Source organism: Linderina pennispora (genome assembly GCF_002104995.1).
Source record: "Linderina pennispora strain ATCC 12442 chromosome Unknown DL89scaffold_8, whole genome shotgun sequence".
NCBI classification, from domain to species: domain Eukaryota; kingdom Fungi; phylum Kickxellomycota; class Kickxellomycetes; order Kickxellales; family Kickxellaceae; genus Linderina; species Linderina pennispora.
The window spans coordinates 584,486-606,529 of record NW_024468256.1 but is presented as its reverse complement, the minus strand read 5'-3'; the positions used below and the strand labels follow the sequence as shown (position 1 = coordinate 606,529).

Genomic DNA, 22,044 nt, shown 5'->3' with positions numbered 1-22,044 from the left:
CATAATCACCTGTCAATACTCGATACCGTATAATAAAGAACTGTTCCAATGCCGAAAGCTGCGTATGTGGTATATCTCTGCCGTCTGCCTTCCTGCTTGGTGTGGATTTTTGTTGAGGAACATGCGGCTATGCATCAGCATAAGCCAATTTTTTTGCTATTGCAAGGAATACGTGGACTGGCAGGATAATGATGCCTTTGAAGAAAGCAGGATGAGCCCTCACACATTGCAAATTCGGCCAGAGGGTCATGAGTGAATTCCCAGTGACCTCGCCTTTGATTGGTGTGTCGCTGGCAACCTCCTCCTATGGATGCATGTAGCACCTCTACCCATCACACGTGCTCACTTTTCGGTGGCAGCGGTTTTCTGAAAGGTGACTGTGTTCTTCCTCTCGTAGCCTGCCCGGCAGTCTTGCAATATATGCAACTTCTCTTTGTGTTGGTCTTGGTAGAATCTCAAGATCCGATTATTGTGAACTACATGGTTTTTCATCCTGCTGTTTTTTCTTTTATTTCTGGCTCTGCCACCTGAGCGATGGTATAAGACTTTTGCGCTCGCCTCTCCCTTTCTTTTCTCTATAGCTCTCTCCATCAATATATACTACTTGACTATGTCATTTTCTGTTGCTGATATGCTCACACCGCTCGCACATCTCTGGATTGAGATGCCATCGCTTGACAGCATATTTAGAACCCATGATACACAAAAAATACACACATTCACATATCAGGTATTTTTCGTTACTCGTTATCTGTTTCCCCCTTTCGCCCTATATCACCCACCGTGTGCTCTAGACCTACAACAACGGGGGCATGCTTTTTTTTTTCAAGATATGTCACTGAATAGGCCTGTATAAGGAAACGAAGATAGTATAACTGAGTATCACGAAACCATTTGTGAAACTTAGTCAATTCTGATTATGAGCAGTCATGTTGTAGGTCTTGACTCGGTCTGTTAATTTCGTTCCAGATGCTAAATATTTCCGATTATGTCTCTACATGGGCACATTATGTACAAACACTTTTTGTGAATGCTGAATTGATGCTGCAGCTATCAATTAAGGCAACAGACAACAACTTATCCACTACCACTCACGACTTGTCTGCATCTCCTTGCAGGAAAAAGATACTCGCTACCCATGAGTAGTTTTACTTTGGAAAACATGAGGTAGGAATAACATGCCATGCACTCATTAGATCATATATCTCTGAACAGGATCACAGTTCAGGTGTCGTGGAATCATTTTAGGGGTAGTGTAATTTGTGTGGGTTCTCTATAAAGAGGATGATCCGACCAGTTTACTCTTCCAATACTGTACGCAACACAATCTGCTCCGTCCTTTTCAAACACATTCTACATATCATTCTACACTACAAACATGACTCAATGCAGCGAAGTCAACATATACAGCTGCCGCTACTGCTCGCGGAGATTCTATTCCGTGACTGATGGCATAGCGCATATTATTGCACATCATGATAAGAAGAGACATGCGGCATGCATCGATGCAGCCTATCACGGTGCAAATAAGTCAAAGGAGACATGCACTCTTAAATTCCATTGCAAATTCAGGATTTCTGGATAAAATAAAAATTGGATAGTAGACTATGAAGCTTTTCTATGATCTATACTGTCATTCTATATCTGGAGAGTAACTGTAGTAGCACTGCATAATGTGAGACTTGGCAGACAATATACATCCTGCAGTTCCTTATTCTATTGGTTACCATTCTACTCAACACATTCAAAGAATAATATAGATTTCTCAACCCAACCACAACAACCTTCAATTGCGTCTCTATATTATCAATTTTATGATAGTGATAATGCAGCTACGACATTAATCTAGAAAATAGGATTACACTATCTTCCAGCACAAGGGACATCAGTAAATATTGAAAGGTTTTACAAGGTGGTATGTTCATTACATGGAGTTCAGAGTATACATAAAACACTATTGATTTGCCAACGTTGTCCTAAGATGACAGTTGGCACTAGCTTTCAATGCTATTTGGGATATCCGTGGGCTAAGACAAGGCTTGCGCTTAATGACTGTACTGTCCAGTTAACCGATGGAAGCACCAGCACTGCTCTCATTACGCTTCATGCCGCACAACAAGCAAAACAGCTACACACCCTGATGTCTGTGCTGTAGCTTTCCCTGCAGCAACTGCCGCACACTGGCTATCTGCATGGGAGGTTGCAAGGGAATGGACTGGCGAAGGCTGGAGAGGCGTCACACTTGCCAACTGTCCCCGTCCCGGTCAGTGGACACGCCGCCAACGCAGGTCCGCATTTATTGGCAGCCGGCATTGTGTGGCCCTGCGTACCCTCCACTGCCTGCCCCCGGCCCGTGACGCCATGTGCTGCTCCGACCCTTCTATTCAGTGAGTGCCGATTCCGAGAGCGCCTTTCTCCACGCGATCATTGCCGACAGGGCGCTGGTTATGACTGCCGCTGTACTCTCCCGACTGGATTGATAACTAACCGGGCGCTTCTCGATCTCCAGACTCGCACCATGAAGTTGCTCTGCAGTGTGGGCTATAAGAAGACAACGCTCTGCCTAGGACCTGGCCCTGTACCCTCAGCAATTTGTTCCTTAGACCTTACACACCATGAGCGAATACTGGACAGCCTTTCCGTGCGACTCCGCCGAGAGCGTCAATTTCATCTGCGGCAACTGCAATGCGGTGTTCAGCGAGATGCTGACGCTGAACACGCACTGCGACCAGTGCTGTCCATGCGCGCCTGCTGCGATGCAGGAGACAAGCAGACGGACAGCACTGAAGCGCTTGCTGTGGTTTCCCTAGGCACCTGCCAATCACCACAAGCAAAGACAAGGCGCCCCATTCAACTCCACCCACCCGTCTGAGGCGCAATGTGCAGGGGCTGAGCTGATTGCCAGACCAGACCAGCATTGCCGCCTCTCGATCTGCACCAGGTCCTTGCATGCAGGTGTGCTTGAAGCGTCTATCGCAACAAAGGAACACATCTCGGGATCTGTTTTGCAGATCAATTACCACATCACAGGTGTTTGTTTTCGCGCCTGTCCTGCCGGTCCCGTGAACCAAGATGCTGCATTGCATATGTTGCATGTATGCGGGGTTGCCCAAAAAGGACATATTAAAAAAGCTTCACCTCAGCCATCTCCACCCCCATTTTCGTTACCTCTATGCCTTGAGGACTTTGGAAAGATTATATACCAGTTTCCTCCTCTTCCTCTTTTTCTTCCTCCCCTTCCTCCATCTCAATGTATATCTCCTCTCCTCACTGCGCTTATTTGCACCAATAATACTCAACCATGCACCCCACTAGTTCCCCTTACTTTGTTTACGAGCCGTTTGTGTGCTTTGGATGCAATGTTGGTTTTGTGTCTCTTGACTTGCTCAACGGACACGTACCCTCGTGCAAACACCAGCCCGTCTTTAGGCCAACGCAGGGGCATAGGTAGAGTACTAGGGCTGTTTCTGCCTCTTCCCATTCGGTCAATTCGCCAGTGCCATTCTGTGGATCCTCTGTGTGCTTGCACTGCCGGCCCAAAAATAGACTCGACCACAAGCTAGAAAAGCCGGAAGAGTTTCAGGCGGCTGGCCGCCAGTTGGGTCCCTAAAAAAAGGAGTTGCGGGCAGAAAATAAGCCAGACTAATTATAGTGTGGTATCGCTTTTTCCGGCAACTGTGTATCAGCGAGTGTCAGGAACGTTTGCCCGTCCAGGGGTTATAAAGGATGCCGCCCTATCGATTGGTGTCTTTCCGATTTTTCTCTTTTTCCTTCAGGTTTTTGCCAGTTTTTTCTTGTTACCTTTCGCCACTCACCGAGTACATAAATTATTTTCTCGCGCCTATCGTTCTAATGAAGTCGACTGCGCAAAGCTCTGGGTACGAATGCACGATCTGCGGCGACACCTTCGCCTACTCCGACTTCCTCGAGGTGCACCGTGCTTATTTTTGCAAGTAGGGCCAAAGCGGGTGGATGGCACTACAACAACTTCCTCCCACCAAGTGGCAAGACATTTATGTAAATTCTTATTATGCTTTCGCACATAATACCAACTCATCAATGATAGCTGTTGTCTTCTATATGATTCGTGATGGGGAGCTACGGAATCAAGAATCGCAAAGCTACCACTACGCTGTGGGTGGTGCTGCCAAGATATGGAGGATTTAACCCATGCCAACCAGAGTGAAGGTATAAAAGCGAACAATCGTGGATAGGATCTCTCTTTGGACGTCCTGGGATACTCACAAGCTGCATCCTTCCATTAGCTCACACAATCACAAACCACCGTTTTCAAATGGGGTTTCTACAGAGGATTTTCAGCTACGTTCACTGGTGCTGGTGCTGGTGCTGGCGTCGCCGTTGCCCTGTCAAGCGTGCAGATCACCGGGTATACAATTGCTATTATTGTCGGGCGGAGTTCCACGATGAAGATAGGCTCGTGCAACATGTATTTCGCTGCGCCGTATAGTATGTATGCACCGCGATCTGTGCTGCTGGGAGAAGCGGATCCTCCTGCCCCCTTGTCAGGTGGCCTGCGCAATGCTGCAAGTGCAAGGCTGAGGTGCGTTTTTCTGACGACACCATTACCTGATATTCCCTGTTTGTGTGCTTGGCAGTCAATTGCATCATTCCCTACAGACATGGACTTTCCACCTAAAGTGGAGGATCAGAAGACTGCGGAAGGCGCTTTGTTCAATTGGTGCCACCGGCACAATAACTCGCAGGCCTCATTTCTACTCCTGTACTTGTTGGGCAGATCATAGAGCAGGACGGCAAAAAAGGAAGGCACTCGTGCGAGAATAGGCATAGGCAGGGCTTGCTGTCCGTTACGTCTTCCTTTCTGCCTTATATTCGTAGACACTTCAGCCAACAATACCGAATCGAAACGGAATAGAGACGTGGTTCTACCATGTCGCTCTCTTTCAGAAACAATCAAGGTGACAATTGAAAATGAGGCGAAGGATGCCAACAAAAATCATGCACAATCTCACTGGGCGTCATGCACTACCCACGTTGGAGCAAACAAGGGACCTGAGCACGAAGGCAAGCCACATACACCCACCAAGCCAAGCGGTCGAGGTTATTCTGTTACTGCCCCGACAGGCAATATTCTTTAAGAAAAAAATATAAGCCAGCATGCCGCTTGTTTGCCGTCGCTCGCCGCCTCACTCGTTCTTTTTCTGCCACCTGGTCATCGCTGTACGGGTTGCGTTGCGGTTACCATTCTCTACTGTTCGATTACCACTCCCTCCCGCTGCCGCCATTTTTTGCTTCTCTTTCCTTGACCTTGCTGGCTATACTGGATCATTTATATACTATATTCCTTCTTAATATACCAACCACATACGCCCTCTTGCGATGACCTGTAACGTAGCATTCAAGAACCTGTCCCAATTGAGGCTGTGTAAATCGCTTACTCGCCAGCAGGCGTTTGTCTGCTTCTACTGTGGAGCGATATACCATGAGTTTGAATCGTACAACGTGCACGTGGAATCGAGTCACTCCTGACTTGGCTTGTGAGCCGAAACTCGCACCGCGCCCATCTCACCCATCGGCTAGAAGAAAGGCATCTCAGAAGCCATCCTCTTGCCTCAAAACATCCTGCATTTTTTGCATAAACTGTTTTTCACCTACTCTGCCCACCTGTGCTGCTTGCTTGAAGCACTATACCCCTTTCCCAGTTACCTATTTTATTAAAAGCGCTATTGTTTTATCCATTGTCTTTATGAAAGTATGAAGCCGAAGACTACGCCATGGAAAAGGGTATTGTATGCCGGCAGAGTCTGGCTATATGCAGCCAGTGTTCACACATACTCGGGTCTACAACGTCAGAAGCTGAATATTCAAACTAATATTTGACTTTTATGCAATGTTACCCAGGCCAATCTATGTCTAAAGACTCTTCAAGCACTGTCAGTAGCACAGTGACTGTCGTGCCTCATACGAGTGCCAGGATCACTCTGTGCTTTGATGACGACAGCCACAGACGCTACCTGCCGAGAGGAGGGCGCCAATGAAGTATCAGCGTATCGACATGAAAGTCTTGGGAGACGGGCGCGTGGCTCATGCAATGCGCTCATCATCATTCTTTTCGTGTCTAACAGAACACACATTATTTGAGAAATAAGAGTTGAGGTCTATTTCTGGCACGAGGCATTATGTTTTCTTGTGTAATTGGTGCCCACCTGGCTTGGCGAGTGCAAGTCACTTGGCGAGTGCAAGTCATTTGGTGTGTGTCACTTGGTGTGTGTCGCTTGGCCTGCGCCCAGCCCCCTCATATGTATGTATACACCAATCGGCTGTATCCCCCTTTTCGCTTTATCTTAATGACTCTCCAACAGGCAAACGATACTCTGCAGTCTTTTCCATACTGCATTCTACTACACATACCTTTGGCTTTATTCCGCTTGATATACGTACCAGCACCTTCCTACCATCAGTATGAGTGGCAAGGGCGAGCAGAGAATCTTTTGTTTCGCATGCGACCAGACAAAGGCATACACGACGCTAGAAGAGCTTAATGCTCACACCCAAACCGATGAGCATGCGAAAAATACCAGTACCAATGTTGAAAGTGTAGTATTGTAGAATAAGAGACATGCAAAGCATAGGAAAAAAGCCCAGGCGTCCAGGGACGCAAGGCCAGAGTACAACGGCGTCTGCCACGGACCTGTATCCCTTTAATAAAGCAGACAGATAGCGGTATGCTTGCGCTGGCGTGTGCCTGGGGAACTCTGAACCAGGGATAAAGAATGGGCTGGTAGATCGCTGCCACCAAGTATTGGCCATTTATTAGGCTAGTGCAGGACGGATGTTCACATTTCTCTGAGATTTACCTTAAACAATCCCTTTCCGCCTCAGTGAAGCACAATGATAGTGAGGCGAAAAGGGCGTCAAAGAGGGAAAAATCCCACACAAAGAAACACCTACGGAACGAAAGGCAGGCAGGGGTCTGGCGGCAGGAGGTACAAGGGAATCTCGAGCCCGGCAGCAGCCAGAGAAGCAGCATCCGTCCTCAGTCTCCCCTCATCTTGAATCGCTGCAATATTGCCTGCAGAGCCCAGCAGCCGTATATTTTTTTTGGAACGCGCTCTTTTGCTCTCGCTTTATTCAAGCTGCCCAATATTTTTGTTCCTATTCCATCATTAAAACCATTCAAAAGCTCCCTCCCCACAGAAAACCCTAAAAAGATTCGGATAACGACTGATTTCGCTCACAGACACACAATGGTATGCATCACTGGTTACAAGTCGGCGCTCGTGTGCGGGTTCTTCTGTCCGCTGTGCGATGAAACGTTCCATGAAGAGTGCGCCTTGGCGCTGCATTTCGCTGATTGCGGCGACCACCGGCTGATGCCATTGGGACACGCTTAGAGCAGCGATATCCCGACGCTGTCTGTCCTTGCGGCGGTTCACGCTGCCGGAAAACCGAGATAAGAGGAGGCGGGTATCTGCTGGGAGGATAGCCGCCTCTCTTGAGCTTAGACAGAGCGTGGGCAAGGGCGCAGGGAGGTGTTGCGCGGGAGAACAATGCAGATATTTCTTGTAGATACACCTTTTGTCAACTTTGTAACAAGTATCAAACTCCAGGCAATTAATGCACGAGGGGATGTGTGACGTGTCCGCCACTACCACCACTACCACCACCACCACTACCAGGGGATTGCTGATTTGGTGCACGATACACACATTTAACATATACTGAACTCTACCTGCAATGTGGGGAACCAAGGAGGCTTTAGCAGTAGCTCTGGAGCAGGGGCAAGAAAGCCGGGCCAGGAGAGCGGGACATATTAGATTTGGAGAAGCTTAAAGAGGCTTTGTTCGGGTGTGCTGCGCAAGAACATCAATCTCTCCTCCGCTCCCCATCTACTTCCCAGCTGGCATCGGCTGATACCATCCCCGATTTTGCTACCAAAAAGCGTGCTGCTCGCTCGCCCTCCACAATCCGCCTTGATAATTGGACTCTGCAACCAACCAAACGGACATATGGCTATCACCAGCGGTCCCCCTATATGTCGCTGCTGCTACAACGCCGTGCTGTGTCCGATGTGCCATGAACTGTTTGACGATCTGACTTCATTCGAAGGCCACTGGCTGTACTGCGCGACCAGGGTGCACCTGTGATGCCTCGAGCACGTGACCATGCGAAGGGAATGGCGGGCGTGACCTGCAGATCTGATTCTGGAAGATCTAAATCGGAATCAGCTGCAGCCAATCACAGTGGCATTGGGTTGTTCTGTCAGAGTCTGGCACCACAAAAAAATTCTGAGTGTGAATGGCTTTCTCGCTTTCCAACAACAAAACCTGCCTCTAAACATTTTTTCCTCTATTCTTGTCTTTCTGCTTTGGCTATTGCACCCAATAACACCAAAAGTATCAACCACCCCATTTAACCATGTCCCGCCTGTATGTCGGTCGTCTGCCGCGTGATGTGCGTGAGCGCGATGTCGAGAAGCTGTTCAAGGGATACGGAGAGATCCGTGACATCTGCCTGCTGTCCGGGTTCGGGTTTGTCGAGTTCCGCGACCGGCGCGATGCCGAGGACGTGATGCACGACTTCAACAACCGCGACTTCATGGGTGAGCGCCTGCTGATCGAGCCGGCCCGTGTTGACCGGCGCCGCGAGCGGATGGACCGCGGCTTCCGGCGTGAGGACCGCGGAGACGACCGCGGACGCCGCATGGGCAGCATGGGCGCGCCACAGCGCACGCCGTTCCGCATGCTCGTCGAGAACCTTTCGTCGTCGGTGAGCTGGCAGGTAAGTTTCGTCGGTTGGTTTTCTGTGGATTTGGTTGCATGATAAGACTGTTGAAGAGCACTAGACAGTGGTGTGCTCTTCGCTCCTCCCGTGCTTCATCCACTCCGCCTCTGCTCTCGCCTGGCTAGCGCGCTGATGGCGGCTTATTGGCGCGTGGCCGAGGGTGGGGCAGGTGGAGTGCTCTTTTTTGTGCTGATTGCCTCTATTTCCTGTGTATTCCATTGAGACAGCGTGCGTGAGAGTGGTTGTTTGGGCAGTCCTTTTTCTGTTGGCGCGTACGCAGCGAAAGCAACGGCGCAGCGGGGAGGATGGCTGAGAGGAACACGTCGCGCTTGCTGCTGTGATTTGGTGAAGGCGCGGGCACAGTTTGTTTTGGAGCGCCAGAGATTTTAGTCTACACACGCTGGATAAAAGCTGGCGATATTGCTCGATTGTTGCGGTTCTGCACGGGCTGGATTGCTGTGTGGTGGGGGATGGCGACGTCTGATACGGCGTGGCATACGGAAATTTCATCGGTGTGGCGGTGAACACGGTCTAACGCGCTATGGGGGGATACGTTCTGCAACCGCCTGGCTTGGCTCGCTCGCTATATAGGATCTCAAGGACTTTGCCCGGCGCGCGGGCGAGGTGTCGTTTGCCGACGCCCACAAGCTCCGCCCTGGCGAGGGCATCGTCGAGTTTGTCGACGAGGAGGGCCTGCGCACGGCGCTGCGCAAGCTCGACGGCGAGGAGCTCCGCGGTCGCCGCGTGGTTCTGCGTGAGGTAAGTGCACCGAGCAGGTGCAGACACCCCGACTATCGCCGACACGCGCCAATCTAACCCCTGATTTCTTGATTCTTTAGGACTTTGGCCCTCGCGGTGGCAACGGCGGAGGTGGAGGCGGCCGCTACCCGCGTGAGCGCTCGTACTCGCCGCGCCGGTCGTCGCGCCGGTCGCGCTCGCGTTCGTACTCGCGGGAGCGCTCCCGCTCTCCGCGCTACCGCCGGTCGTCGTACAACAACCGGTCGTCGCGCTCGCCGCCGCCACCGGCCCGCCGGTACTCGCCGGGATCGCCCCGCTCACGGTCGCGCAGCCCAGTCATGCGGGACGGGCCCAACGATCTGCCGCCGCCGCCTGCTGCTGCTCCGCGCTCCCCGTCGCCGCTGCCGCCGCGCGACAACGCCAACGCGTCGCCCCGTTCGCCTGACGCCAACAGCCGCGCTGACCTGCCTCCGGCGGGTGCCGAGCCCTCTGCGGACCAGAACGGAAGCGACGGCTGGGAGTAGAGATGTGCCTCGCGCCTGTGTGCAGCCAGTGGGCTAGCAGCAGCAGCCGATCCTCATCTGCTTGGAAGGAAAACGCTGGGCCCACCACTTGGTTTTGTCTTCAAGACGTATAATAAAGCCTTTTCTCGTTTCGAGAATCCCTCTGCGCTCCCCAGTGGTTTTCCAAACCTTCCATATGCGGTAGTCCTGCTGTCGATTGGTAGTGCGCCATTTCTAGAGAACCTTCAAAGCGCATGACAAAAATTTTTGCCCTGTCGCTTCGCTGTCTGCGGCACATTTAATTTATTCTTTGGGGGGAATGACTATGACTAACCGAGGTTCCAGACAAACACAGTCTGTGCAGCTAACTCACGCACCAGCCTCGCTTTTTTCCGCTCTTTTCATTTTTAACACAAATATCTTTGCAGGGTTCCTACTGTCAACATGGCCATCAAGGGAGTTGGCGCGATATTCTCAAAGCGGCGCAACAAGCAGACAGCGGCACAGTCGGCCACCAAGCCTGAGCACGGGGATGCCGACGCGATCGAGATGGCCGATCTCAGCCCGTCGATTTCGCAAATGGGTGACAACGACGGCCAGTCCCACAGCACCAAGGTGCATGGGCTCAAGCGCCAGCTGAAGGAACGCCACATGACGATGATTGCTCTGGGCGGGACCATCGGCACCGGGCTGTTTATTTCCGCCGGCACGTCGCTGGCATCGGCCGGGCCGGGCGGAGCACTTGTGTCGTATCTGCTGATGGGCATCATCGTGTTCTTCCTGATGTCCTCGCTGGGCGAAGTCGCGACATTCACACCGATCGCCGGATCGTTCAACGAGTATGCGTCGCGATACGGCGACCAGGCGATTGGGTTTGCGCTCGGCTGGAACTACTGGTTCAACTACGTGTGCGTGACGGCATCAGAGCTGGTGGCTTCAGGCATTGTGTGCCGGTATTACCTGCCAAACATCAGCGGCGTGCTGTGGTCGATTCTAGCCGCCCTGATTCTGCTGGGGCTCAACCTGTTCAGCGTGCGCGGGTATGCCGAAGCCGAGTTCTACTTTGCCATGATCAAGGTCATCACGGTCATCGTGTTTATCATCATTGCTATTGTGGTCGCTGCGGGCGGGCTTGGCGGCCACACCTACGGGTTCGAGAACTGGCATGTCGAGGGCGCCCCGTTCTATGACGGCGTGCCAGGTGTCCTGGCGACGCTGATTCTCACCGGATACTCTTTCCAGGGAACCGAGGTCATCGGCATCACTGCGGGCGAGGCCAAGGACCCAGTCAAGACAGTTCCCAAGGCGGTGAACCAGGTGTTCTGGCGCATCCTCCTGTTCTACGTCTCATGCATCTTCCTCATCGGCCTAATTATCCCGTATACCAACGACTCATTGGTCAAGGCAAGCACCAAAGACATTGGCCAGTCACCCTTCTCCATCGTCTTCCAGAAAGCCGGTCTGGAGCCCGCAGCCGACGTCATGAACGCAATTATTCTGACTACCGTGCTAAGCGCCGGAAACTCGTGCATCTACATCGCCACCCGTACACTATGGAATCTGGCCATGCATGGCCAGGCCCCCGCCGTGTTCCGCAAGGTCACCAAACGCGGCATCCCGATCTGGTGCCTGGCACTGTCGCTGGGTGTCGCCACTATCATCTTCCTGCTGTCGCTGATCGGCGACCAGGTTGTGTATATGTGGATCCTGAGTCTGTCTGGTGTCACTGGCTTCGCCGCCTGGGCAGGCATTTCCTTCGCCCACCTGCGCTTCCGCCGGGCCTATGTGCGCCAGGGGTTCGATGTCAAGGATCTGCCGTACACGGCTATTCTTTATCCGTTTGGCCCGGCCTTTTGCCTGGTCACCATCATCATTATCATTTTTGGCCAGGGCTGGACTGCCTTCGCTGATGGCTTCGATGCGCGCTCGTTTGTATCCTCGTATGTGTCCATTCCCGTGATTGTTATCCTCTATGGCGGCTGGAAGTACTTCAAGAAGACAAAGTGGGTGCGGCCCGAGGAGGCCGACCTGATCAGGGACTCGATCTTTGACCCTGAATCGGACGTGTATATTGCTGGGCGCAACTCTCGCGAAAAGTAAACAAAATAGCATTTTGCACATATTCAGGCAGAAACAAGCGTTTATAACACTCACCCTGGTGGTATTTTAAAATCCACTTCCTTTAAAACTCACTTCACTACTCGCTGGTACACATGCCATGTGGGTCTTGGGAAGCATTCGCCTACTCGGGATGATTCTTGCCGCTGAGTGGACTCCGTAACCAGGTTCACAGTGGAGGGAAGCGCGGCTGAGGGGGACATCACCATGCCAGCAGGCGGACGGGCATTATTGGCTTGTAAACGATCATATACTAGACTTGTGGCTGCCCAAAAAAGAACTAGCTGGTCAAGACAGCACGATGGTGGATACGGCCGCTCTCAGCATGCTCTATCACATCATTGATTTTGGGCATCGAGAAGCACTTGATCATGGGCTTGGCTATCATCGGCATGGATGTCAGCAAGATGATGTTGGACTTTACTGCTGAGCACAACACCCGGCAGTTTATCAACACATCAGTCCTAATGAACTCCACCGTGTGGTACTGTTGCGCGCCCGCTGCGGCTATCCCTGACGTCGACATGTTAGTCGAATCAGGTGACAGCAAGCCAGGCGCCAACGAGAGCCCCGCTACAGCCAACAATATGGAGGTAGAGTCTAGCCTCTGATAAGTTGTTATTGTAGTGGTCACAGGTCTCCACTAGATATCTCCATTGGTTCAGCGCAAGAGCTGCTCTCATTGTCAGTCAGCCTGATAACTTCTATGGCATCATCATGGTGGTCATCACCGGCTGCGCAACACTCTTAGGATATTTGTTTATGAGCACTTATTGAATAAGGCCATATAGCTCTTCTAGCGGTCATGCAATATTTGTAGGTTTATTTTATAAATTAATTTGTCTTATGAGCATGCGTAAGCAGTAGTATTTGGGCCACAATGGACCCAGTCTGTATAGACTGATTCAAGAGACTGTATCAGTGCTAAGGGCCCCAAGAACCATGCAAGCCAGATCATTCTTAATAAAAAGTTCTTAATGCTATGCATACGCAATAAAGCAAAACTGAACAGCATTATTTCTCTTCTTACTTGCCTACCGAATTTCTCAAATGAATATTACCCGCAGCACTACTGTCATAAAGACATCACTTGGTGGTATTGGCTTCCGTGATTCTATATTGCCCCACCTAGAGCAATTTGTATACAGAGTCAATATCATCAAGGAGCATACACACATGCTTGCACGATGGATATTGCTCCATCAACTAGCTGACAATGATGCCTTTGACCTTGCAGTATTAGTGAAAAGGGTTTCACTTGTCCAATTTATTTATTTATTTATTACAATCTGAAGGCAAAGACGACCATATCTGCCAAGGATTTCGTTAACTGGAAGGACAAGTCAGAACTGTCGAGCGCAGATTTCGGTGATGTAATTAGATACCATATTTATGATTATCTATTGCATAATGGCGATATCGAGCTACATGGCATATGCGAAATGAATCAAGTAGCGACATGCGTGGATACCGAGCTGATGACAGCATACAAGAACAACATTGTGTTGCACTATGGCACTTGCCTACAGCGGATTCTGGCCAAATTGATTGATATTCGCAGCCGCAAAAACACACTGCACAGTACAATGGGCAATGTGTCCAAGGCTGAGTTCAATAACGCATGTCAAGTGTATATTTATACACCTGCACAGAAGCTCCGCCAGGCAGTTGCCTCTAGGCACCCTGATCTCAGTGTGCTCACCCCACCGATGCTTGCAATCTACAACAAGCTGGCACCAGTCCTCAATGCCTATGGTGCCAAGTACAGATTTGCCAAAGACAGCCGATACTATGATGCCAAGGTAAATCCACTTCAGCATCTGCGTGCATAAATTCGCCTATGCCAGCTTATCGAGAATGAGCAGCTTGGCAAGTCTCCCCCCAATGCTTGCCTCTGCGGACATCATGGATCCCAGGCCATGTACGTTTGGACAAGCAAATAATCAAGCAGGTGTTTGTTTCGAAAACATGTGAGGAGGTTACCAAGATCAACGCAGCAAAGAGGGCAGCAACAGAGGCAAGGAAAGCAGCAGAAAGGGGCGAAAAGTTGGCCAAGAAGGCTGCACGCGAAGCAGCGAGGATGCCATCAGATGAAACAGAGGCCACTGCAGCAGACATTCCGACATGTTCCCAACCCGCAGCCCTACCAGAGATCGAAGAACCCAACTGTGAAGTGCCATGGCCTTCTCCGCTGTACAAGCGAGTCATGTAAGCGGGCCATGGCACAATACAGGCGAGCCTATTTGTCTCGGCTCTTGAACCGCGATCTCGCAGCAGTTCTAAGCTTCAGGCTCATTTTCCAGTCACTCTGTGATTCAGGCAGTATTCCTGAACGGTTCCGTCGTCCTACGGCCATTGCTGCCGATGCTTCTGGCACCACCCCTGCAACAAAGAGGTCGCGCAAGAGGCGTGCAGCAGCAGGCGATTCTGCTGCCAGTAGCAGCGAGCCAGCGCTGAAGCGTCTGCGCTGAGCAGGCCACCAAGGTGGGAGATGTCCATGATCGCCATTACACCAACAACCATCCGACACGTTCAAATGATCGGTTCGTTGTGATGCTCTTATCGACGTGTCAACCCATGCTGACTAGCAGCCGAGCTCGCATCGCGAGCAGAGTATTTCTAGTAGGTAATAAATATATACATGCAACATATGCAATGCAGCATCTTGGTTCACGGGACCAGCAGGACAGGCGCGAAAACAAACACCTGTGATGTGGTAATTGATCTGCAAAACAGATCCCGAGATGTGTTCCTTTGTTGCGATAGACGCTTTAAGCACGCCTGCATGCAAGGACCTGGCGCAGATCGAGAGGCGGCAATGCTGGTCTGGTCTGGCAATCAGCTCAGCCCCTGCACATTGCGCCTCAGACGGGTGGGTGGAGTTGAATGGGGCGCCTTGTCTTTGCTTGTGTTGATTGGCAGGTGCCTAGGGAAACCACAGCAAGCGCTTCAGTGCTGTCTGTCTGCTTGTCTCCTGCATCGCAGCAGGCGCGCATGGACAGCACTGGTCGCAGTGCGTGTTCAGCGTCAGCATCTCGCTGAACACCGCATTGCAGTTGCCGCAGATGAAATTGACGCTCTCGGCGGAGTCGCACGGAAAGGCTGTCCAGTATTCGCTCATGGTGTGTAAGGTCTAAGGAACAAATTGCTGAGAGTACAGGGCCAGGTCCTAGGCAGAGCGTTGTCTTCTTATAACCCACACTGCAGAGCAACTTCATAGTGCGAGCCTGGAGATCGAGAAGCGCCCGGTTAGTTATCAATCCAGTTGGGAGAGTACAGCGGCAGTCATAGCCAGCGCCCTGTCGGCAATGATCGCGTGGAGAAAGGCGCTCTCGGAATCGGCACTCACTGAATAGAAGGGTCGGAGCAGCACATGGCGTCACGGGCCGGGGGCAGACAGTGGAGGGTACGCAGGGCCATACAATGCCGGCTGCCAATAAGTGGGGACCTGCGTTGGCGGCGTGTCCACTGACCGGGACGGGGACAGTTGGCAAATGTGACGCCTCTTCAGCCTTCGCCAGTCCATTCCCTTGCAACTTCCCATGCAGATAGCCAGTGTGCAGCAGTTGCTGCAGGGGAAGCTACAGCACAGACATCAGGGTGTGTAGCTGTTTTGCATGTTGTGCGGCATGAAGCGTAATGAGAGCAGTGCTGGTGCCTCCATCGGTTAACTGGACAGTGCTACCTTCGGGCTTAACACGCAGAGTACCCATACCGATTGATCCTTCCTCTCACATTTGGAAATAGCCCGCGCTAACCTCCCTTTCTAGTTTTCGGCTGTAGCCGCCTTCAAAAACTCCTCCGAGCTAGACTTGCTACATCCAGAGCCAGCTATGTATACAGTGTCACGAGTGAGTGTCTGCCTCTAACCTAGCCGCGCGTTGGGTTTAGCTGGTAGCCCCAGCTGCTTCCTGGCTGGAAATCTACCTGTTGGATAGAATTACACGGCGAAAGCGGAAACGTCGAACCGGTGCCAACACATGATCGACTTTCTTTGTTTCGTGGGAACGGAAATGGACCGGCAAATCCATGTCCCTCTCTCCAGGACTGGTCGTCACAAGAATAACGGGATAGCAAGAGGCTTTTATCGAGCGCTTTCATCGATTGCGTGTGCACATGAGAAAAATTAACCAGGGCCAGACGGGCTGCTCACTTATATGCGTGGTAGCGGCCGCCCGTCCTTCTCTCTTCCACTCATCCATTTCTCGTTATCTCCACTCATTTTTAATTCCTACACCTCATAGCTCTTTAATAACGATGAAGCTTTCAGGCTTGTTAACCTCGGTGCTCGCTCTGTCGACTGCAGTTCTGGGCGCTAAGAAGGCAGCGTCGGCCGACGGTAAGTTTTGAATTGCTAAAAGCAAAACGGAGAAAGCGAATTGCAACGTAATGACTCATCTTGGAGCTGCCTCATATTTGTAGACTTCAAGCATGACGACCTGGTCAAAGTCGAGTGTGCCGAGATTGGCGAGCAGGGCCGCGAGCTGATGAACCCCGACGGCGGCTTCCGGTGGTTGAGTCCGACGTGTGTGGAGTCCCGGCGTGCTCTGTCGTTCTACTATGGCCGAGACGGCCCAACCCAGTGCTCAGTCAAGGCCGAAGACAAGTTCCACGAGCAGATGCTGCGCGCGCTGTCGTTCAACCGGGCGCTCAAGTGCCGTATCCCGCGCAACAAGCTCACGTTCACACAGTACCTGGAGGTTCCTCTGCATATCGACGGTGTGCGTGTGCGCGGCGGATCCAAGCTCAAGCGGATCTCAGGCAACTTCAATGCCGTCCTGCACGGCGAGAAGGGCACCCTGGTTGCTGCCGCTATGTACCCAGTCGTCGACCACCCGCTGCCTGAGACTGTCAGCGGTGTGACTACCATGCAGATCAACCTGCGGTGGTACGAGGGTTCTGCCATGACTCTGCTGATGTCGAACAAGCGCCATGAGGAGGACTTCATTATCCAGCCCATTGTTGCCCTCATGTTCTGCATTCTGACTGCATGCGCTGTCTATGTCGTCGGCCGTGTCTACGTCGAGAGCTCGCTGATCCCGCGCGTGCTGAAGGAGGAAACCGACCGCAAGGCTAAGGCCAGGAAGGAGTTTGAGGACTCGGTCAAGAAGGAGACCAAGAAGGACAAATGAGCAGGCTTTCTCGGCCTAGGCTGACTCGGCGCCGCTTGATCAATAAGCGCTAATCGCTTGCACAGTATTTGTCTCGCAGGGCATTGCAAAAAAAGCATTAGGTGCACGAAAGAGGGTCTTTAGGTGTTTATTGGTGATGGCAAGACTTTACAAAAATATAGAGGGCCAACGAAAGACCGAGCGCATACTGCAGCTGGTCTCAGTCTCTCTGCGTGAGCAGTCGGTTGGACAATGGCATCAGAGAAGGTTGGGCAAGAGGAAGAATAGGAACAAAGCTGTGGCGCACAGCCCGACATAAAGGGGCTAAATGCACAACTCGTGGTAGCCTGCGAATCAAACAAAAGGAGTGCTTAGCGCGCAGTGCACACGTTCTGGTGGTTGGCAACTTCTTCGAAATTGTAGTAGATATTGCAGCAATTATCACAGACCCATCCAACTCTGGCCGGCTCGGCCCCGGCCGGGATATGGCTTGCAGTGTTGTGGAGCACAAGCTGCGCGTTACTGTTGGTGGTGCACATGGCTGGTAGGCAATACGGATATCGGAAACGGAATTTGGAAAAAGAAATCAATAGACCACTGGAACCAGAAATAGGGCTGTGGGAGGCAATGGGAAGGCTGTTTGAAGAGTAGAAGAGGAATAGCCGCCTGCTCGATGATATAGAATTGACTAAAAAAGTGTTGGGCAGAACTGCTTTTCTCCCTGGCCGCGAATGAGCATTTATATCTGAGGAAGGAGCGGAGAGAGAAAATATTTCGCCTGGCTGCCATTCTTGCTCGTTGTTGCTGTCCTGTAGCAACCCCCCTCCCTGCCCTCCCCCTCCCTGCCATCAGCCCTTTGATTTTCGAGCGGCGAACAGACGAGGAGGGAGTGCGGTCACTGGATCATGGCCCTGACTCGATGTCTCAGGGAGAGCATGACTGTCAAAGTACAATAGCCACTCCCACATCTTCAAGAGGCAGTGCGTTTCAGTTAATAGGCTTTTGTTGGCAATCCTTTGTCTGGGCTGTAGTAACGGACAGTTCTTTTTCTGTCTGACTGCACATGCCTGCTCTTATCGTAATTCCTGGGTCGCGCTTCTTTAGCTCACCTGGGCTGGAAATGGCCAGCTTGGGATTCGCTGCCAGGCCATCCAGACTTGCGAATTCGATGCCATGCTGTATGTATAGCTATCACCTGTGTCTGCATGTTTGGACTGTGCGCGTGCCGCTGGCAATTAGCCTGTCTTGCAAACTGGCAGGAGAATGTCGATCCAACCTGAATTTATTTTTGGTTTCCCCCAGTCATAACCATTATGCGGCTCTCTCGACTAGGCAGAGCAAAGACGAGCAATCAGCAAGTCGAAGCTGTAAACAAAAAAGAATCCCGCGATCGCCCGCCTCTCTATGAATGCGAATCACTGCGCGAATGCCCCCTACTCATACCTGTCTTTTTCCTGTCCAGCCGGCGCAGGATATCGACAGGTAGTCGACTTGTGCTCTGGAGTCTGTCTGCTTCTGGCACTGACAGAATAGAAAAATCTTGCGGAGGACCCGGTCCATTCGCAATTAAAATGTTCGCTATCCCTGCAAGAAGACTTGGGAATCCACGACTGGCTACTAGGTGCTCGTTGCTGGTGCCCACTTTCTGTCAGATTTTTTGCCTTGCAATTTTTCGGCTGTCGTTTAACGTATTCGCTGTTGGCTGATGACTATATAGGCCACAACAAGCTAATTCTGCCTGTGCGCAGTTGCTGCGAATCCATGTATGTTATTGCAGCGGAAAATCAAAGCTTATTGGAGTGGGAGGTCGAGTATTCGCTTTGTTGTCCCCGCGCCTCCCACATTTCGACCACACATGCACCTTCTGGGGTGTAGTGCACAATTTTTATCCACATTGGGATATCTCTCCCCATCAGCCATGTATCAGCAGACAATACTGCATGCGTAGCACCGAGTCCATTTGACACATGGCTCCTCCCCATCATCCTTTCAGACACTTCTTGCATTCGGCCCAGTCTGACATGCAAAAATGAGGGAAAGCTAGTTATTTTAAGCCATCCTCAATCGGATGAATACTTTTTTCTCGGACAGCCCCCTTCGCATTTGATTCCAAAAGCAACAGATCTCTTCGGCGTCGATCCAGCGAAGAGGGCTACAGAGGATGACAGACTTTGGCCATCAACTGTTCCCTTTTCAGGCATAGACTCTTGTGCACTTGGTCCAGCAGTAGCCTAGCTTTCACAGTAATGCAGCCCCATCGATAACGTCCATACATGTATGCCTCACCTTCCAAATTGTGCCGAGTCCAGTATGCAGCCAAGGAACGACATTGCTGAATGTCCGCACCATCTTGTGACCTCCTGGAAACTGACATGCCATTGTGTACTCCGGCCGCTATATCTTGCTTGCATGTTGCCTTCATTATTGTAGCCTTGATAGATCTAAAAAGCCTCCAATGGCATGAATTACAATTGTGTCTTGTCAACCATGGGTATGTGCGGATTTGTTTGACGAGAACTGTAATCCTATTGGGCAGTGCATCTCTGCTTCTCGCGTCTCATTATCAGCATTCCTCATGAAGGAGTGCCTATATATGCATCTACCCTATTTTGTGAAACCTCGACTGTGAGAACAAGTTACAGCAGGCAGGGTGTAGCGGGGTTTTCTGTTTTTAGGATTCATCAATGTACGGCACATCCTTCTCATCCGCTGCTGATACGTGTACAGAGTGAGATTGGGGCGGTATTCCCCTCCAATACTAGGTCCACGCCGTGAGGGGATTGCAAAAGTACCCTTTCCAACTGGGCAGTCTGCGTGATAGCGGCTTGGCTTTGGACCGCATTTTGGTAATATTGAATATAATTCAAAAAGTTGTCTGCGATTAGTATTTTTGGCGAGTATCAGCAAAGTACGAGCTGGATAGCTCGTGCCAATATACATGAGCCAGGTATAGACATACCTCCATGATACTATTCATCTTGGTGCAGAGAATTACGGTTTGCTCATACACTTCCGCTGTTGATATTTTCAGCTGCTACATCCTGCGCCTACATCTGTAGCTGTGTCTCGCAAAACAACAACGCCAATAGCTCTGGTTCTTGGCGTGATCACAGGAGGCAGATCATGATTGGGAATTAAAGCTTCTCGCGTAGTGCCAAGTATGTATGTGGTGATTGTTCTCTTGCGCTCGTCCTTCCATTGTCCTACAAATACCGAGCTCTGCCGTTTTTGCCGATCGGCCCTCCCTCCTGCCATACCACATGCAAATGATGGACAACGCGCAATAAATAATGCACAAACTTCCAGGTCTGGCTTCCGTGCGGGAAGCATGGCGTATTCGGTTGCGCAAGGTCCTTCTGACACTTCCAGGTATCCTTTGTGATTGCAAGTGTGTTGTGTGCAAAAGAAGATCCAAACCACAGGCGGAACTGTGCTGCTGTTGGCTTCAATATCTGTCTTTCAAGTAGAAGAATCTGAAAAAATACAATATGTTTGAGGATATGGACAAGGCTGTTGTTTATTCTACCAAATGGTGGCAAAGTTTGTCTACTATTTACATTAAGGAGTCTCAAGCATGCTGCCAGAGGTAGACATGCTACCTAGACTTTTACTGTAAACCACCGTGCTTGGCTGATAGTCAACCCGCTGCACGGCTGTGTCATGTTTATGTCGCGGCGAGAGACCAGCGGAAGGTGGGAGTAGTTGTACATGGCTGGAACAAAAATCGAGGGTGTATCTGGAGCAATAAAAGTGCTGAGGATAGTTGTGTAAAGTCGGAGAGGTGTAAGGAATATGAAGTTGAAGAGGAAACTCTCGGTAATGGTGGCTTTTATATATCCAGGTTTTTGCTGACTCAAGGTTCATGGTCGAATGTCCACAAAGAGATGCATCCATGGGAGAGCAACGCACCAAATGGTGTTCGCGGATTCGGGGGAGGGGGCAGCAAAAATGGTGATATTTAGAAGTGCCGAAGATGCATCTCATGAAAGCACATCCGGAACACGTCAATGTATGCGCGACAAGGCGTCCCCGGTTTAGGGAGAGTTCGGGACAAGCTAAAAATATGTGCCGTATTTGTCCAACTTTGGACGCGGGGATGTGGTTAGGAGCTGCAAATGCCGAGCTAGGACTTCTGATTTCCCACTGCCCATCGCTGCGGAAGGGCAGCGAGATGCGCAGCTTTGCATAGCTTTTCTGTGCGCATTTCTCTGAGCCCAAAACAAGACATCTAGCTGCCCAGTCCGCACCACTGGCTGGTTTGCAGCACAGTCGTATTCTTGAAGTCTTCATGTATGGCATTTTACAGGTTTCCGCATACAGAAAGGTCAAAAACGTTTATTCTACTGAACCAATTGTACGTGCTCAGAACATTACATATGAGAGTACAACTACAGTGACTGAATACAATGGCGGCCGTGGCCGCTTACAAACTATGTTTCCAGAGCAAAGAAAGGGGGAGTCTGTCCTCTTCCAACCCCGGATTGTTTCAGAACCCGAACATGCGTGCTTCTTCAGTCGAAATGCCGTCTCGGGGGTGAGAGGTGACGATATCATGGTCGAGGATATTCTGGAGAGTAAATAGAGAGCTAGTGCTTGAAGAAGACATTATGGAGGAGAGCGGATGTGTACAGAGTACGCTGTGGAGAAAGCTGGATGCTGAAGGAGCGAAGGAGGGGTAGGTGCGGCCAAGGGTCCAGGCGTTGTTCTTTTATACGCCTCACCGACGATGGGTGGCGGGCTGTTATTTTTCTGATTTTCTATTTTGCAAATGTCCACCCGTGGCACTCTACCTCGCCACACTGCGAGGTTCC

The 22,044-nt window shown here is 51.0% G+C and overlaps 10 protein-coding genes across 10 annotated transcripts; 5 read left to right on the top strand and 5 right to left on the bottom strand.

Moving 5' to 3' along the window:
* Positions 1–2,346: 2,346 nt before the first annotated feature.
* DL89DRAFT_172463 (uncharacterized protein) lies at positions 2,347–3,209 on the bottom strand. The gene has a single exon (XM_040883810.1). It carries the CDS (start codon positions 3,120–3,122, stop codon positions 2,607–2,609), a length of 516 nt encoding a protein of 171 aa, XP_040742916.1. The 5' UTR covers positions 3,123–3,209; the 3' UTR covers positions 2,347–2,606.
* Positions 3,210–5,386: 2,177 nt separating this feature from the next.
* On the top strand, positions 5,387–6,451 carry DL89DRAFT_268203 (uncharacterized protein). The gene is made up of 2 exons (XM_040887835.1): positions 5,387–5,685; positions 6,391–6,451. Exons 1-2 carry the CDS (start codon positions 5,462–5,464, stop codon positions 6,443–6,445), a joined length of 279 nt encoding a protein of 92 aa, XP_040742915.1. The 5' UTR covers positions 5,387–5,461; the 3' UTR covers positions 6,446–6,451.
* A 1,952-nt stretch (positions 6,452–8,403) lies between these two features.
* DL89DRAFT_215106 (uncharacterized protein) lies at positions 8,404–9,785 on the top strand (the record flags this gene model as incomplete). Its single annotated transcript, XM_040884279.1, has 4 exons — positions 8,404–8,610; positions 8,656–8,760; positions 9,355–9,522; positions 9,603–9,785. Coding segments are annotated over 4 exons (663 nt in total), but the record flags the coding sequence as incomplete, so codon positions are not given.
* A 584-nt stretch (positions 9,786–10,369) lies between these two features.
* On the top strand, positions 10,370–12,212 carry DL89DRAFT_268200 (lysine-specific permease). The gene has a single exon (XM_040887834.1). It carries the CDS (start codon positions 10,449–10,451, stop codon positions 12,102–12,104), a length of 1,656 nt encoding a protein of 551 aa, XP_040742913.1. The 5' UTR covers positions 10,370–10,448; the 3' UTR covers positions 12,105–12,212.
* Positions 12,213–14,748: 2,536 nt separating this feature from the next.
* DL89DRAFT_268188 (uncharacterized protein) lies at positions 14,749–15,267 on the bottom strand. Its single transcript, XM_040887833.1, has one exon. It carries the CDS (start codon positions 15,241–15,243, stop codon positions 15,049–15,051), a length of 195 nt encoding a protein of 64 aa, XP_040742912.1. The 5' UTR covers positions 15,244–15,267; the 3' UTR covers positions 14,749–15,048.
* A 644-nt stretch (positions 15,268–15,911) lies between these two features.
* On the top strand, positions 15,912–17,581 carry DL89DRAFT_268187 (uncharacterized protein). Its single transcript, XM_040887832.1, has 2 exons — positions 15,912–16,461; positions 16,545–17,581. Exons 1-2 carry the CDS (start codon positions 16,380–16,382, stop codon positions 17,252–17,254), a joined length of 792 nt encoding a protein of 263 aa, XP_040742911.1. The 5' UTR covers positions 15,912–16,379; the 3' UTR covers positions 17,255–17,581.
* Positions 17,582–18,292: 711 nt separating this feature from the next.
* Positions 18,293–19,032, top strand: DL89DRAFT_268186 (uncharacterized protein; the record flags this gene model as incomplete). The annotated part of the gene is made up of 1 exon (XM_040887831.1): positions 18,293–19,032. A coding segment is annotated over one exon (402 nt), but the record flags the coding sequence as incomplete, so codon positions are not given.
* A 216-nt stretch (positions 19,033–19,248) lies between these two features.
* Positions 19,249–19,675, bottom strand: DL89DRAFT_268185 (uncharacterized protein). Its single transcript, XM_040887830.1, has one exon. It carries the CDS (start codon positions 19,653–19,655, stop codon positions 19,386–19,388), a length of 270 nt encoding a protein of 89 aa, XP_040742909.1. The 5' UTR covers positions 19,656–19,675; the 3' UTR covers positions 19,249–19,385.
* A 109-nt stretch (positions 19,676–19,784) lies between these two features.
* Positions 19,785–20,715, bottom strand: DL89DRAFT_268183 (uncharacterized protein; the record flags this gene model as incomplete). Its single annotated transcript, XM_040887829.1, has 2 exons — positions 20,265–20,715; positions 19,785–20,180 (listed from the first exon to the last, which is right to left on the bottom strand). A coding segment is annotated over exon 1 (283 nt), but the record flags the coding sequence as incomplete, so codon positions are not given.
* Positions 20,716–20,728: 13 nt separating this feature from the next.
* DL89DRAFT_268181 (uncharacterized protein) lies at positions 20,729–21,170 on the bottom strand. The gene has a single exon (XM_040887828.1). The coding sequence runs from the start codon at positions 21,125–21,127 to the stop codon at positions 20,792–20,794; it is 336 nt and encodes a 111-aa protein (XP_040742907.1). The 5' UTR covers positions 21,128–21,170; the 3' UTR covers positions 20,729–20,791.
* Positions 21,171–22,044: the final 874 nt, after the last annotated feature.

Coding starts and splice junctions, on each gene's coding strand:
- DL89DRAFT_172463 (XM_040883810.1), bottom strand. CDS start 3,122: ATGTCCTTTTTGGGCAACCCCGCATACATGCAACATATGCAATGCAGC.
- DL89DRAFT_268203 (XM_040887835.1), top strand. CDS start 5,462: ATGAGTTTGAATCGTACAACGTGCACGTGGAATCGAGTCACTCCTGAC. Junction 5,686..6,390: donor TATACCCCTTTCCCAGTTAC/CTATTTTATTAA, acceptor TACTACACATAC/CTTTGGCTTTATTCCGCTTG.
- DL89DRAFT_268200 (XM_040887834.1), top strand. CDS start 10,449: ATGGCCATCAAGGGAGTTGGCGCGATATTCTCAAAGCGGCGCAACAAG.
- DL89DRAFT_268188 (XM_040887833.1), bottom strand. CDS start 15,243: ATGAGCGAATACTGGACAGCCTTTCCGTGCGACTCCGCCGAGAGCGTC.
- DL89DRAFT_268187 (XM_040887832.1), top strand. CDS start 16,380: ATGAAGCTTTCAGGCTTGTTAACCTCGGTGCTCGCTCTGTCGACTGCA. Junction 16,462..16,544: donor GAAGGCAGCGTCGGCCGACG/GTAAGTTTTGAA, acceptor TCATATTTGTAG/ACTTCAAGCATGACGACCTG.
- DL89DRAFT_268185 (XM_040887830.1), bottom strand. CDS start 19,655: ATGAAGGCAACATGCAAGCAAGATATAGCGGCCGGAGTACACAATGGC.
- DL89DRAFT_268181 (XM_040887828.1), bottom strand. CDS start 21,127: ATGGATGCATCTCTTTGTGGACATTCGACCATGAACCTTGAGTCAGCA.